This window comes from Leptonychotes weddellii, unplaced genomic scaffold, assembly GCF_054177405.1.
Source record: "Leptonychotes weddellii isolate Sample4059 unplaced genomic scaffold, ASM5417740v2 HiC_scaffold_300, whole genome shotgun sequence".
Lineage (NCBI taxonomy): Eukaryota > Metazoa > Chordata > Mammalia > Carnivora > Phocidae > Leptonychotes > Leptonychotes weddellii.
Genome location: NW_027895900.1, coordinates 14031 through 26923, shown reverse-complemented (window position 1 = coordinate 26923; position 12893 = coordinate 14031). Strand labels below are relative to the sequence as shown.

Genomic DNA, 12893 nt, shown 5'->3' with positions numbered 1-12893 from the left:
CCTGACTCTGTCCCTCCCTTCTGGGCTGAGGCCGTGGCCTGCCCGGGGTGTGCAATGAGAGAAATGTTGAGATCCGACAGGGACTCGGGAGCTCTGGGCCATGGAACTTTAAGAAGCCATACCCATTTGCCAGGCCCAGAGAGAGAGAGAGAAGGTCAGGGATGTTCCTGGCATGCTTTCCCAGGAGTCACAGCTACACTCTGTGGGATCCTTGCTTGGAGTCTCTCTCATCCTGGTTGGCCCCTGGGGTTGACCTGATGGCCCAGCCGAACCTGGCTCTGGCTGGTCAGCTCAACTGAAGCACAGGGGGCCATTTTGGTAGCACATTATTTGTGGTCTACTCAGGAGCTTTGCGAGAAGGCTCATCTCTGTTCCATGGGGGTAGACTGATAGGAACAGAGTGGGGCTGGGCTTAGTCAGTGAGCAGGTGGCTTGGAAGAGTTTTGGGGGACTCCATAATCAAGAGGGCAGCCTGCTTTTTTTCCATGACTCCTCTGATGAAGGGGGCAGGTTTGGGAGGTTGCTGTCTCTTCCTTTAGGATTATCAAACTCTCTTTTGATTGATTATAAAATTGCCTAGCTTTTTGATACAGCATCCCTTGATTGCATATAGACAGAAATCCACTGCGGCAAAAATTGTACGGTACGGAGAACATTTGGAAGGGAGTACGTAGACCAAACTACGGCGTCCTACACCGTCATATTGGTACACGTGTGGCAAAGGCACAGAGTCCTATGAGAGTCATCCCTTAATATTACCGAAGAACTCCTCGTGTACAAAGTAAATGTATTTGGAAAATGCACACACATTTTTAAAGCCTCATAAAAAGAAACAGTTGAGTGGACATTAAGGACATTAGGGAAAATAGGGAAAAGACAGTGTGAAGTTTGGAGGCGTGGAGGATTTGAAGGGGAGAACTTGGATGGATGGGAGAATTCTGAGGTGTCACACCCCTTCCTCTCGAAGGACGTTCATGTGGCCTCACGGTGACTTTCTGCCCCCCCTCCCCGCCCCGCCCCGCTCATGGGCATCATGGCGGCCATGCGACTCTCCCCAGCGTCCCACCTACGGTCTGTAACTAGATTTCCGCATCTGAACTTTTATGTAGTTGGCAACATCATAAAAAAAGAAAAAAGTGCAAGATGGGATGATAAACCAAAGACGTCTTAGACTGATTGCATTCTTGGGGCTTATTTCCTGAGCTTTGAAATGCTGCAGCTGCCTGGGTTTGGACGCGTGCAACAGGGGATGGTTTTGCAGCCAGTATGTCAGAGGGAGCCACGCATGGTCACTGCTGATCCTTTCCCTGTGCACGCCTCTGCACGCAGATGCACGGTCACGTTCTCATTCTTTAGGAAATGAGGCTGCACGGGCGTTTGGGGCTGTGATCCTAAGTGAGCCATCTCCTCTGAATGGTCCTGTGTGCAGCCCCAGGAGGGGTAAATAATATCAGCCTCGTGAGGCTGTTGATAGAATGAAGTAAGATAAAGTCTGTGAAATCATTTAGGGCGAGCCTGGCACAATAAGGCATTAAAAACACGTTTCTTCTGTTGCCCTCCGGGGCCCAGACTTTTCCAGTTATAAATCAACCAATCAGTCAACACTGTCGACTAAATGAACAGATCATTATCACACACCTGCCCTGTGTAGGACACTCTGGTGGGTTCGCAGCAAGCCTCAAAGCGGAATACAATGTGGGCCCTGTCTCAGAAGGCAGTCCAGGTTCGCACAGGAAGGAAGGTACACTGGAGCCTATAGGGTGGCTGAGGGGTAGAGCAGGGGTGGCTCTGGGGTGGGGTGGGGTCTTCAGGGAGAAGGATTAGAGCGGAAGGGGTTGTGCCTCAAGTTCTAAGAGGAAGGAGTGATGGCAGAGCCTCCAAAGCCAGGTTCTTCTCTAGATCAGGGGCCCACGAGGTGGCCGCGTGATGGGGATGGGGGTGGAGGTGGTTGTTTTAGGAGATGGTAGGAGAGGAACTGAACAGACAAGCATGTGGATTAGGTGAGGCCAGACCCTGGGTACCAACCTAAGGCATTTAGAATTTATCGTAGAGTGGTTCTCAACTTTGTTCCCTGGAGGATTCCTTACTCTCGTTGGTGGGCCCCATCTCCGGAGTTCCTGATCCAGTCTGTCTGGGTGGGCCTGAGAGCTTGAATTCCTAACAGGTTCCCAGGTGCTGCTGCTGGCTTGGGACCACATTTTGAGGATCACCGGCCTCGAGGCAACGGGGAACATTTCTGGCCGTTGACTGGGGGTTCCCTGGTCATAGCAGTGTGGGAGGTACTGGAGGAGGAGGGCATATGGAAGCACAAGGTGACGAGCCTCGAGCCTCGGGTTGTGGAAGCGGGAAGGAAGACATCTGTGCAAGAGAGATTCTGAAGGAAGAGCTGACCGTCTTTGTGGCTGACTCTAGTGATCAGAAGCGGGGGGAGCTGGTGGTGACGGGCCCATGTTACAGGGGGGAGGCTGGCTTTGGGAAGAAGACCAAGAATCTGTTTAGGCACCTGGTGTTTGCAGAGGCAGCAGCTGGACTTTGCAGGGGGTTTCTGGATGGCACTCCAGGGCAGGGACAGTGGGACTCGATGCGGAGGCTGGGAAGCCCATCTTGCCTGTGTGGGGTCGGGCATGCTCCTTCCACAGGAGCTCCGCTGAGGCCCGCCCAGAAAGGTGGAGGCAGCTGCAGAAGGGCCTGCAGTCACAGAATTGTTTTTGCTTCTTGGAAGCAGACTTGCTCACGCAGGAAACAAGCTAACAACCCCATTTGCTCCATCCTCTCAAACCACCCACACTAACCCATCGACAGGGAGAAGTCCACTTAAGACCCACGCCAGTTAACCAAGGAGCCACAGCCTCCTGAAGAAGGGGCTCCCCGGGCCCTGAAATTCCAGTGAGGTCTTTATAGGACAGCAAGGCAGGCAGTCACGCGGTGTCCTCCCCTCAGACAGGTGTGTTCTTCAGTTCCGGAGCATCTATAGGACGGATGTATAGATAGATAGATAGATAGATAGATTTTAACATTATCTTAAAAGCATTTTCTCCATTCTGCTGAGAAGTTGTGCTGATGTCCGGAGGTGATAAAAGTCAGTACCTCCCTCATGCATTTTCCACGTGGCCAGGAGGGCTCGTCGTGCTTCGGAGCCTGGGCTGGAGTTAACGCTAGCTGATTTATAACGCTCTCCTAACGCAGTACAGAAACCCTTCAAAGCCAGCACCCAGAACAAAGAGAATCGCAAAGGAACCACTCAGAACTGTTACACTATCAGGTGATAACTGATGCATTTTATTGGACACATATTGCTTTGGTAGGATACCACATCTTAGCAAACTTCAGATATCTCTTTTAAGAGCACCACTTCGGGGAGGATTATTGTATCCATTCAAACCAAGCAGCCTCAGGGCCTCCAGTTCTGTCTGCCACAGGCCTTCCTTTATAGCTATGCGTCTTCAGATGAAGTCTGCAGGCCCCTTTCATCTCCTGCAACCTCAGGCTCATGGATGCCGTGCCTTGGAAGGACCCATGTCTCACTTCTCAGCATGGGTGGTGACCAGAGGATGAATGCAAATCTGTGCAGCCCCGCCCAGCTTCTGGGGCCCCGGGGCAGCTGGGGGCTGGAAGCCGGGGCAGGGCCTAGAGCCCCAGGGTCAGAGGAAGGTCCAGTTCAAATCCAGGCTATCTCCAGACATCTAACTCAAGGCAGGAGGTGCCCAGCGTCTCCGGCACCTAGCTAAAAGCCAGCACCATGGTTCTCAACCCTGGCTGCTCTTTGAGATCTCCTGGCGAGCTCTTAATACCAGTTATATACCAATACCACAACAACCCCCTGCAAAGTCCAGCTGCTGCCTCTGCAAACACCAGGTGCCTAAACAGATTCTTGGTCTTCTTCCCAAAGCCAGCCTCCCCCCTGTAACATGGGCCCGTCACCACCAGCTCCCCCCGCTTCTGATCACTAGAGTCAGCCACAAAGACGGTCAGCTCTTCCTTCAGAATCTCTCTTGCACAGACGTCTTCCTTCCCGCTTCCACAACCCGAGGCTCGAGGCTCGTCACCTTGTGCTTCCATATGCCCTCCTCCTCCAGTACCTCCCACACTGCTATGACCAGGGAACCCCCAGTCAACGGCCAGAAATGTTCCCCGTTGCCTCGAGGCCGGTGATCCTCAAAATGTGGTCCCAAGCCAGCAGCAGCACCTGGGAACCTGTTAGGAATTCAAGCTCTCAGGCCCACCCAGACAGACTGGATCAGGAACTCCGGAGATGGGGCCCACCAACGAGAGTAAGGAATCCTCCAGGGAACAAAGTTGAGAACCACTCTACGATAAATTCTAAATGCCTTAGGTTGGTACCCAGGGTCTGGCCTCACCTAATCCACATGCTTGTCTGTTCAGTTCCTCTCCTACCATCTCCTAAAACAACCACCTCCACCCCCATCCCCATTACGCGGCCACCTCGTGGGCCCCTGATCTAGAGAAGAACCTGGCTTTGGAGGCTCTGCCATCACTCCTTCCTCTTAGAACTTGAGGCACAACCCCTTCCGCTCTAATCCTTCTCCCTGAAGACCCCACCCCACCCCAGAGCCACCCCTGCTCTACCCCTCAGCCACCCTATAGGCTCCAGTGTACCTTCCTTCCTGTGCGAACCTGGACTGCCTTCTGAGACAGGGCCCACATTGTATTCCGCTTTGAGGCTTGCTGCGAACCCACCAGAGTGTCCTACACAGGGCAGGTGTGTGATAATGATCTGTTCATTTAGTCGACAGTGTTGACTGATTGGTTGATTTATAACTGGAAAAGTCTGGGCCCCGGAGGGCAACAGAAGAAACGTGTTTTTAATGCCTTATTGTGCCAGGCTCGCCCTAAATGATTTCACAGACTTTATCTTACTTCATTCTATCAACAGCCTCACGAGGCTGATATTATTTACCCCTCCTGGGGCTGCACACAGGACCATTCAGAGGAGATGGCTCACTTAGGATCACAGCCCCAAACGCCCGTGCAGCCTCATTTCCTAAAGAATGAGAACGTGACCGTGCATCTGCGTGCAGAGGCGTGCACAGGGAAAGGATCAGCAGTGACCATGCGTGGCTCCCTCTGACATACTGGCTGCAAAACCATCCCCTGTTGCACGCGTCCAAACCCAGGCAGCTGCAGCATTTCAAAGCTCAGGAAATAAGCCCCAAGAATGCAATCAGTCTAAGACGTCTTTGGTTTATCATCCCATCTTGCACTTTTTTTTTTTATGATGTTGCCAACTACATAAAAGTTCAGATGCGGAAATCTAGTTACAGACCGTAGGTGGGACGCTGGGGAGAGTCGCATGGCCGCCATGATGCCCATGAGCGGGGCGGGGAGGGGGGGCAGAAAGTCACCGTGAGGCCACATGAACGTCCTTCGAGAGGAAGGGGTGTGACACCTCAGAATTCTCCCATCCATCCAAGTTCTCCCCTTCAAATCCTCCACGCCTCCAAACTTCACACTGTCTTTTCCCTATTTTCCCTAATGTCCTTAATGTCCACTCAACTGTTTCTTTTTATGAGGCTTTAAAAATGTGTGTGCATTTTCCAAATACATTTACTTTGTACACGAGGAGTTCTTCGGTAATATTAAGGGATGACTCTCATAGGACTCTGTGCCTTTGCCACACGTGTACCAATATGACGGTGTAGGACGCCGTAGTTTGGTCTACGTACTCCCTTCCAAATGTTCTCCGTACCGTACAATTTTTGCCGCAGTGGATTTCTGTCTATATGCAATCAAGGGATGCTGTATCAAAAAGCTAGGCAATTTTATAATCAATCAAAAGAGAGTTTGATAATCCTAAAGGAAGAGACAGCAACCTCCCAAACCTGCCCCCTTCATCAGAGGAGTCATGGAAAAAAAGCAGGCTGCCCTCTTGATTATGGAGTCCCCCAAAACTCTTCCAAGCCACCTGCTCACTGACTAAGCCCAGCCCCACTCTGTTCCTATCAGTCTACCCCCATGGAACAGAGATGAGCCTTCTCGCAAAGCTCCTGAGTAGACCACAAATAATGTGCTACCAAAATGGCCCCCTGTGCTTCAGTTGAGCTGACCAGCCAGAGCCAGGTTCGGCTGGGCCATCAGGTCAACCCCAGGGGCCAACCAGGATGAGAGAGACTCCAAGCAAGGATCCCACAGAGTGTAGCTGTGACTCCTGGGAAAGCATGCCAGGAACATCCCTGACCTTCTCTCTCTCTCTCTGGGCCTGGCAAATGGGTATGGCTTCTTAAAGTTCCATGGCCCAGAGCTCCCGAGTCCCTGTCGGATCTCAACATTTCTCTCATTGCACACCCCGGGCAGGCCACGGCCTCAGCCCAGAAGGGAGGGACAGAGTCAGGTGGGTGGACCCTCCTGACCTTACATTCATTAAGGAAGAATGGCGACTGCTCAGCCGACCAAACCTGCTGGCAGGGGCCTCCCCTGCTCTCTGTCCTCATGTGTGGGGATGGAAAACAGCCCCTTCAATTCACTCATTTCAGACTTTTTCAGACACTGACATCCATTCTATCCCTTAAAGTTCCCTCTCTGCTGCCCACTCAGGTGAAATTTAACCTGATTCCAATTCTGCTGGCCTTCCATGAGCTGGCCCCATTCACAGGAGGCAGCTGATCCAAACTTGCATAAATTCTCTGGGGGTGGAAATACCTGCCTCACATACCCCAAGTTCATTGCTTTGAAATTATACGGTTATAGAAACTCTTCCAAAGACTTAGGTAATGTCTAAGGACTCCCTGAAACGTAAATAAAATGAAAAAGCATAAACAGAAAACAATACTTGCACCTAGAAGAGCCAAGAAGTGCAGCTTGCATAACTTTTCCAAGATAAGGGAGGGAGAACACCACAGGCCCACGCCTCTGCCCACAGTCAAAAGCAGAAGAGGCGAAATGGAACATGAGATTTACGCTTCATGCCCCATAAACAAGTAATGATCTACTCTAATTATGCATCTGCTTTAAACAGATACCAAACATCTCTGGAGACCGCAGAGACGCCATGCAACAGGGAACAGAGCCTGCATTCCCCTGCACCAAACACTCTCCGCTAAACCCTTCAGGAGATGTTTGATGCATCAGGATTTAATTGCTACTCAACGTCGGAATAAAGTTTTATTGAATATAGCCACGTCCATCTGTTTATTTACTGTCTACGGCTAAAAGGACAGTGTGGACTTAACCATGACGGAGACCATATGGCCCACAAGGCCTAAAATGCTTACTATCTGGTCCTTTCCAGAAGACGTTTGCCAACCCCGGGCTCTACGTGATCTTTAGATCCAAGGTGGCTTGGGAATGTTCCCGCCTGCGGACATCAAAACTCTCCTAGTTGCTATCGGTCCTCTCCCACACCTTGCGGTTGAGCCTGTCCTGACACAACACACCTGCCCCATTCCGCTTCCCGGCGCTTCCACCTCAGTCAACAGCGATTGACACATTACCAACCCCCTGAACTGTCTCGAGCACGTCTGAGAACCAAAATCAAAGTGAGGTAGGAGTGCCCTGCAAACTTGGCTATAGCCTGAGCTCCTGCTGCTCTCCTTTCCTGACATGTCTCAGGGCTACCTTGCGACCAAGAGGTCCCCTCCCAGTCACCACGCGGTCTCCTCCTTCCTGCCTTCGGCCCTTCCTCTGCAGAGGGCACTTAGGAAGAAGGGTCCGACGGCTAGCTCACATGAACAGGATGAACACGGCAGACTAAACACCAGAAGTGTCTGCTCCGGCAGGAATCTTAGAATCTCAAGTCCTCCAGGTCGGCCCGCAGCCGGCGCCCGCTGAACAGACTCTTGGCGGGGTTCCTTTATCTACAGCACAGCGCCCCCACATGGTACTGAAGGGAAGCACAGTCTTCTCGAACACCGGGGGACTGAAGTGAACCCTCGCCCCGCTCACAGCCCGGATGCCATCTGTGAGAGGGCCCGGCGTTCAACTCGGTGAGGATGTGGAATCAATGTTATCCAGACTTCCACCCTCAGCTCCTTACAGATAGCTCCTCGCTGGAAACTTTACACCGAGAAGTATAAACTCTGACCTCTAGAGAAACTCACCAAACCGCAGCAAATGGGATTCAGATGTTTCCACGTACAGTACAGTGATGTGACCTAGACTTTAAACACTTTGGCAAAAACAGGAAAAATGATGTGGGCCTTCCAGTCCCTCCCAGAACATGATACAGCCTTGACCCGAGTCCTACGGTGATCTGAGCCCTTCTCACTCCTCCTTAAGCCTCCTCACCCGCAGCCCACATTCTCTGCCCCTGTTCCACATTAGCTCCTAACAGGCTGCCTCCACGGTCCATTTTCCTTGTTTAACCGAAGACGCCAATTTCTCCCAGTAGATCACAGTCTGATCAGGACTCAGAACCGGCCTACAAGGAGAACTAGTGAAAGCCAATCCTAGGAAATTACCCCCCCTCCCCCACTCCCGGAGTTCCTCTACAGAGCTGGGAGGAAAGCAGAAGTCTTACATAAAGACTTGGACCCCCAGGCTCTCTGGATCTGCTGCAGATTCTCTAAGACTAGTTGCATACTATGTGGGTAAGGGCTAGAGAATTCTAGACGGTGGAGCAAGATAAGGCAGAGGTTGGGGAAGCAGTTTTCTTCTGCCAGGGAAGAACAGACACAAAAGAGTATCAGAAACCGCTTCCCCAGAGGCCAATCAGGACAAAATACAGAAACAACTCTGGCGTCTCATGCTCTGAGCCGATACCAGGCTTTGTTAGGGGCAGCCCATCCGCCAGCCATGCGCGCTCCTAGGGGGCATGATGGAGAAGCTGAGAAGCATGTGGCTGGGCACCAACGTACAGGGATCAAGTGTGAGCACAAGCAGGGCAGACGTGCACCAGAACGGCCCCCTGCCCCTGTGAGCGCTGTTACAGGTGCTTCTAATGCAGCCGGGCAGGGTCCCCGGGGTGGGGTAGCTACTGCCCCAGCAAGGGAGCTTCTGGGGACAGGAACAGGGTCTTATCACCAATGTAAGCACCCCCCAGGCCTGGCTGAGCATGGCTGCCAGACACATACCTGCTCGTGGTATAAGGGAAGAAGGGTATGAACACCCCCTCTCTTGGTTCTCACGGTTCAACTGAGAAGGTTAGTGCCCTGTCAGGGGACCCCATCAAACTGTCCTTTTCCGGGTACAGAAAGACTCGAGAGGACAGAAGGGAAGTGAATGCTCACTCACTACGCTACCCCCACAACCAAGAACAGATGAGATACACACCTATAGGTGTTCCCCGTGACACGCACACATACACAGCTGTGCAGGTGCAAAGAAATATGGGTGAAGTGCGCCTCTCGGTCTAGGGGCCCGACAGGTTTCGCCCCCGCCGGACCTGGGCTCCCCTGGGCGGCTGCTGCGTATCCCCCTATGCAACCCCGGAACGGCACAGTCCCCGTGTACTGCAGAGGTTCGGTACAGCCGGGGGAAGGCACTGGACAATCAGATGCTTCCACTCTCACCCTCTTTGCTCAGAGACCCTCTAGAAGGTCGGGGCGGGAGAGGGGAGGTTCCCTGCGGACGGCGGGAGAGCACCCCTGGAGGCTGAACTTCCCGCCCAGGCGCCGCCACCCCCAGCCCAACCTGCCCCGGGGACCACCCCCGGCGCCGCGACAGATCGACGGGCAGACCCGGAGGGGGCGCGCGCAGTACCAGGCCGCCGCCGGCGCCGCAGGCGCTGATTGAGACGAGGGAACCCGGGTGGCCGAGCACGCGGCCCGAGTAGAAGCACAGCTCGGCGGGCCGTCCGCGGCGCCCGGCCGCGCCCGCCTCCTCCACCTCGAAGCCGCGGGACAGGAAGCGCAGGTCGTGGCGAAGCTGCAGGTACAGGTCGCGCCCGAAGGCCGGCAGGTGCAGCAGCAGGGCGCGCTCGCCCGGCCGCACGCGCGGGGCGGCGGGGGGCGCGCGGGGGCGCCGGCGCTTTCGGGGCCCGGGGGCGCCGGGCAGCGGCGGCAGGTGCACGTCGTCGGGACGCACCCGCCGCGGCAGCACCACCTCCACGTCGGCCGCCGCGTCGCCGACAGCTGCGGGGAGAGAGGAGACGCGTCAGCGCGGCGGGGCCCGCCCGGCCGCCCTCCCTCCGGCCGCCCGCCGCGCACGGGGTCCAGCGCTGGGCACGCCGCGCCAGCGCGGGGACAGCGCGGCCCCGAGCGGGCGCTCCCCTCCTTTCCCTCGCCGCGGCACCTCCGTGCCGGCCAGCGCCTCCGCCCGGGCCCCGCGCCACCCGGGGAAAGGCTCCAGCGCGGCCGCCCGAGCACCTCCGGGGACGGCGGCGCGGCATCGGCGCCCGGAGACCCGGCGGCGGCGCGGCCGCCCGGGAGCCGCCTGGAGCCGGGTCGTCCGGCCGCGGCCCGCACCCCCTCGGCCCCAAGCGCTGTCAGCGGTCCGCCGCCGGACCCGGGCCGCGCAGGCAGGCGGGAGCCGCCAGGACGCCTCGGGAGGGCAGGAGGAAGGTGGCCGCGAGAGGCACGGGCGAGGAAGGGGCGGTGGGCGAGGGAGCGCTACCTGTGCCCGGGTCCAGTCCCCAAACCAGCAGCAGCAGCAAGGGCAGGACGAGAGGAGGCAGCAGGGCGCCGTCACACATGGTACTGGGGAGGAGCAGCCCCCCGGACGGTCGCGGCGGAGCAGGAGCGCTCGAGGCGGCGGCGCCAGCCGGAGTGAAGCCCTCCAGCCTTTGGAAAAAGTAATTAGCGCTGCGGACAAACCCAACGTGGTAAATCCCAAGCCCCGCCTTCTCCTCGGAAAACAGGAGGCGATTGGGCTCTCGCTTGCCCCTGCCCCGCCTCCCCCTCCCCCATTGGCTAGGACGGGTCTAAACCAGGGTGCGTAGTTAGGTTGTAAGCACTTTCTTACACGTGGTTTCTGGGCAGTGGCGAGGATGGGACACCAGGTGGCGCCAGAGAGCCCCTGGAGCTGCGCTTTCCAGGAGGACCTGGGAGGACACCTGACAGGTCTTCAGAGTTTGTCGTCCTTGTCACAATCCTCTCTGACCCTGCTGCCCAGCATCCCCAAAAAACAGGCCAGAAATCGTCCTGGACAACCGGTTTCATCCATAAAAGCATATTCTCTCTGCATCTAGAGTAAAACTAGTTTGGGTTGTTTGTGGCTGGGCACTTTCTGGCACACCTGAGTTTGCACCTGATGGCTACGTACAATGCGGGAGTGTTTAGCCAAAGCCTTCGCACTTCCTGTCGTCTTTATCCTCACAGAAGCCAGGAGTACAGGCATGATCACACCCTCTTACAGATTGAGAAACTGAGGGAGAGAGAGCTGAAGGAGCTTGCTAATTACCCGGTAAGTTTCTGTCAAAACAGGAGCTAGAATTCCTGGTCCTGACTTCCAGCCTGGTGCTGCTTACCACGAACAGCGAGCAAGAGGCTTCAAGAGCAGGCAGGTGTTTTTTGGGGGGGGCGGGGTGCTAGGAAACTTGCACAAAGTGGCAAAGTCTGGACTTCCAGTTGAGTTCATGCTTTTCCCACCAGAATATAACTGAAATTTGCAAGAAAGGTGATCCCTTCAGCTTGTGAGGAGCATCTTGTAGAAAACAAAACAAAACAGAATTAACTGAAGCATAACCGTTCTCAGGTCTCTCCCCCTCCCTTCCTTGTCCTGTTTTCTGTTTCTATTTTATCAAAGCAGAGAGGTTACCGTACTCCTACTGGACTCTGCTTGGGGCTTTCAGAATCTAAAATGTATCACGGGATTCCGTGTCATCAGAAGGAATCCAGAGGTGAAAACTGTCCGGCTTCCATGACATTTCATTAACCCTGGGAGTGGACTGCATCACTGGCTCTCAATAAAGCCCACCACTTTTACTACTGCAAACTTGCTGCTTGATGGATCCTCCAGGGAGTGGCTGATGGAATCCTTTTCTGCTCTGTCTATCCCTGCCCTCCACAGGGGCTGGCCACTGCCGGGCACTCAGCAGTCCATCCCCTACTCTAGGGGAAGCTACTTGCTGCTAGGTACCACGCACATCCACACGCGTCCAAACAAGGCTTGGCGCTTTTTCCCTCCCCCTTGACAGCGGCGTCAGCCAACTGCTGATGGCACAAGAAATCATGGGGAGTTTTTGGTGCAGCTTTGTAGCAAAAGAGCCACCTCACAGACCTGCCCCCTGAAAGCCAGGGAGCAGCCACCACTCTGCTTCGCAAGAACAATTACTTCTGCCACTGGAAGTAGTCCTTGTCAACCTATCAGATGATGCTCCAATGCATGAGTCCATAGGAGCATGCAAACTAAAGCACCAGCAAGATACTGTCTCATCCCCCAGGCTGTCCAAAACTAAAGAGCTGGGAAATATCAAGAATTGGAGAGGACATTCTCCTGCCCCTGGGTGGGAGTGTAAATTGGCACGGCCACTTTGAAGAACAATCGGGCAAACTGTAGTCAAATCTAAAATGTACACAACTCTGGGATTCCATGTCTGGTTAACTACCACCAAGAAACACTGGCGCACGTTTAAGAATGTTCACCACAGCGCCTTCTTAAGAGCAGACCTATTGAAAACCTGAATGTCCATCATTAGATAAATGGCTGCTAGAACACAAGGCATCGGTTTAAGCTCATATTTATAACACCGTGGAGAGAACTCCAAGACTGGTTATCATATATTTAAAAAAAAAAATCAAGTTGTGGAAGAATGCACATGAATGATAATACTTCCGTAAATACACACAGTATTAAATCATTTGTATGGTAAAATCCCAGGGAAAAGTCTGGAAGGATACACACTGAACTTTTTTAAGGTTTGGTGTTCTTTTTATATTAAATTGCATGAAAAGATGCCATTCAGTGTCCAGGCAGGATAATTGCTATCATTCAAGGTATTTCAAGCAGGGGAATTTAACACGGAGAATTGAGTACAAAAGTGAGGAAGAGTTAAAAAGGGG

General features: G+C 54.1%; 1 protein-coding gene across 1 annotated transcript; it reads right to left on the bottom strand.

The window, feature by feature from the left end:
• Window positions 1-9304: 9304 nt before the first annotated feature.
• LOC145719083 (A disintegrin and metalloproteinase with thrombospondin motifs 17-like) lies at window positions 9305-11998 on the bottom strand. The gene is made up of 3 exons (XM_081810609.1): window positions 10507-11998; window positions 9586-10025; window positions 9305-9370 (listed from the first exon to the last, which is right to left on the bottom strand). Exons 1-3 carry the CDS (start codon window positions 10583-10585, stop codon window positions 9305-9307), a joined length of 585 nt encoding a protein of 194 aa, XP_081666735.1. The 5' UTR covers window positions 10586-11998.
• Between the last annotated feature and the right edge of the window lie 895 nt (window positions 11999-12893).

Excerpts from the sequence above, each read along its gene's own strand:
- LOC145719083 (XM_081810609.1), bottom strand. The coding sequence starts at position 10,585 with ATGTGTGACGGCGCCCTGCTGCCTCCTCTCGTCCTGCCCTTGCTGCTG. Across the intron at positions 10,026-10,506 it reads GGGACTGGACCCGGGCACAG|CTGTCGGCGACGCGGCGGCC; the intron begins GTAGCGCTCCCT and ends CTCTCCCCGCAG. Across the intron at positions 9,371-9,585 it reads GGGGGTGGTCCCCGGGGCAG|GGGGATACGCAGCAGCCGCC; the intron begins GTTGGGCTGGGG and ends GGGGTTGCATAG.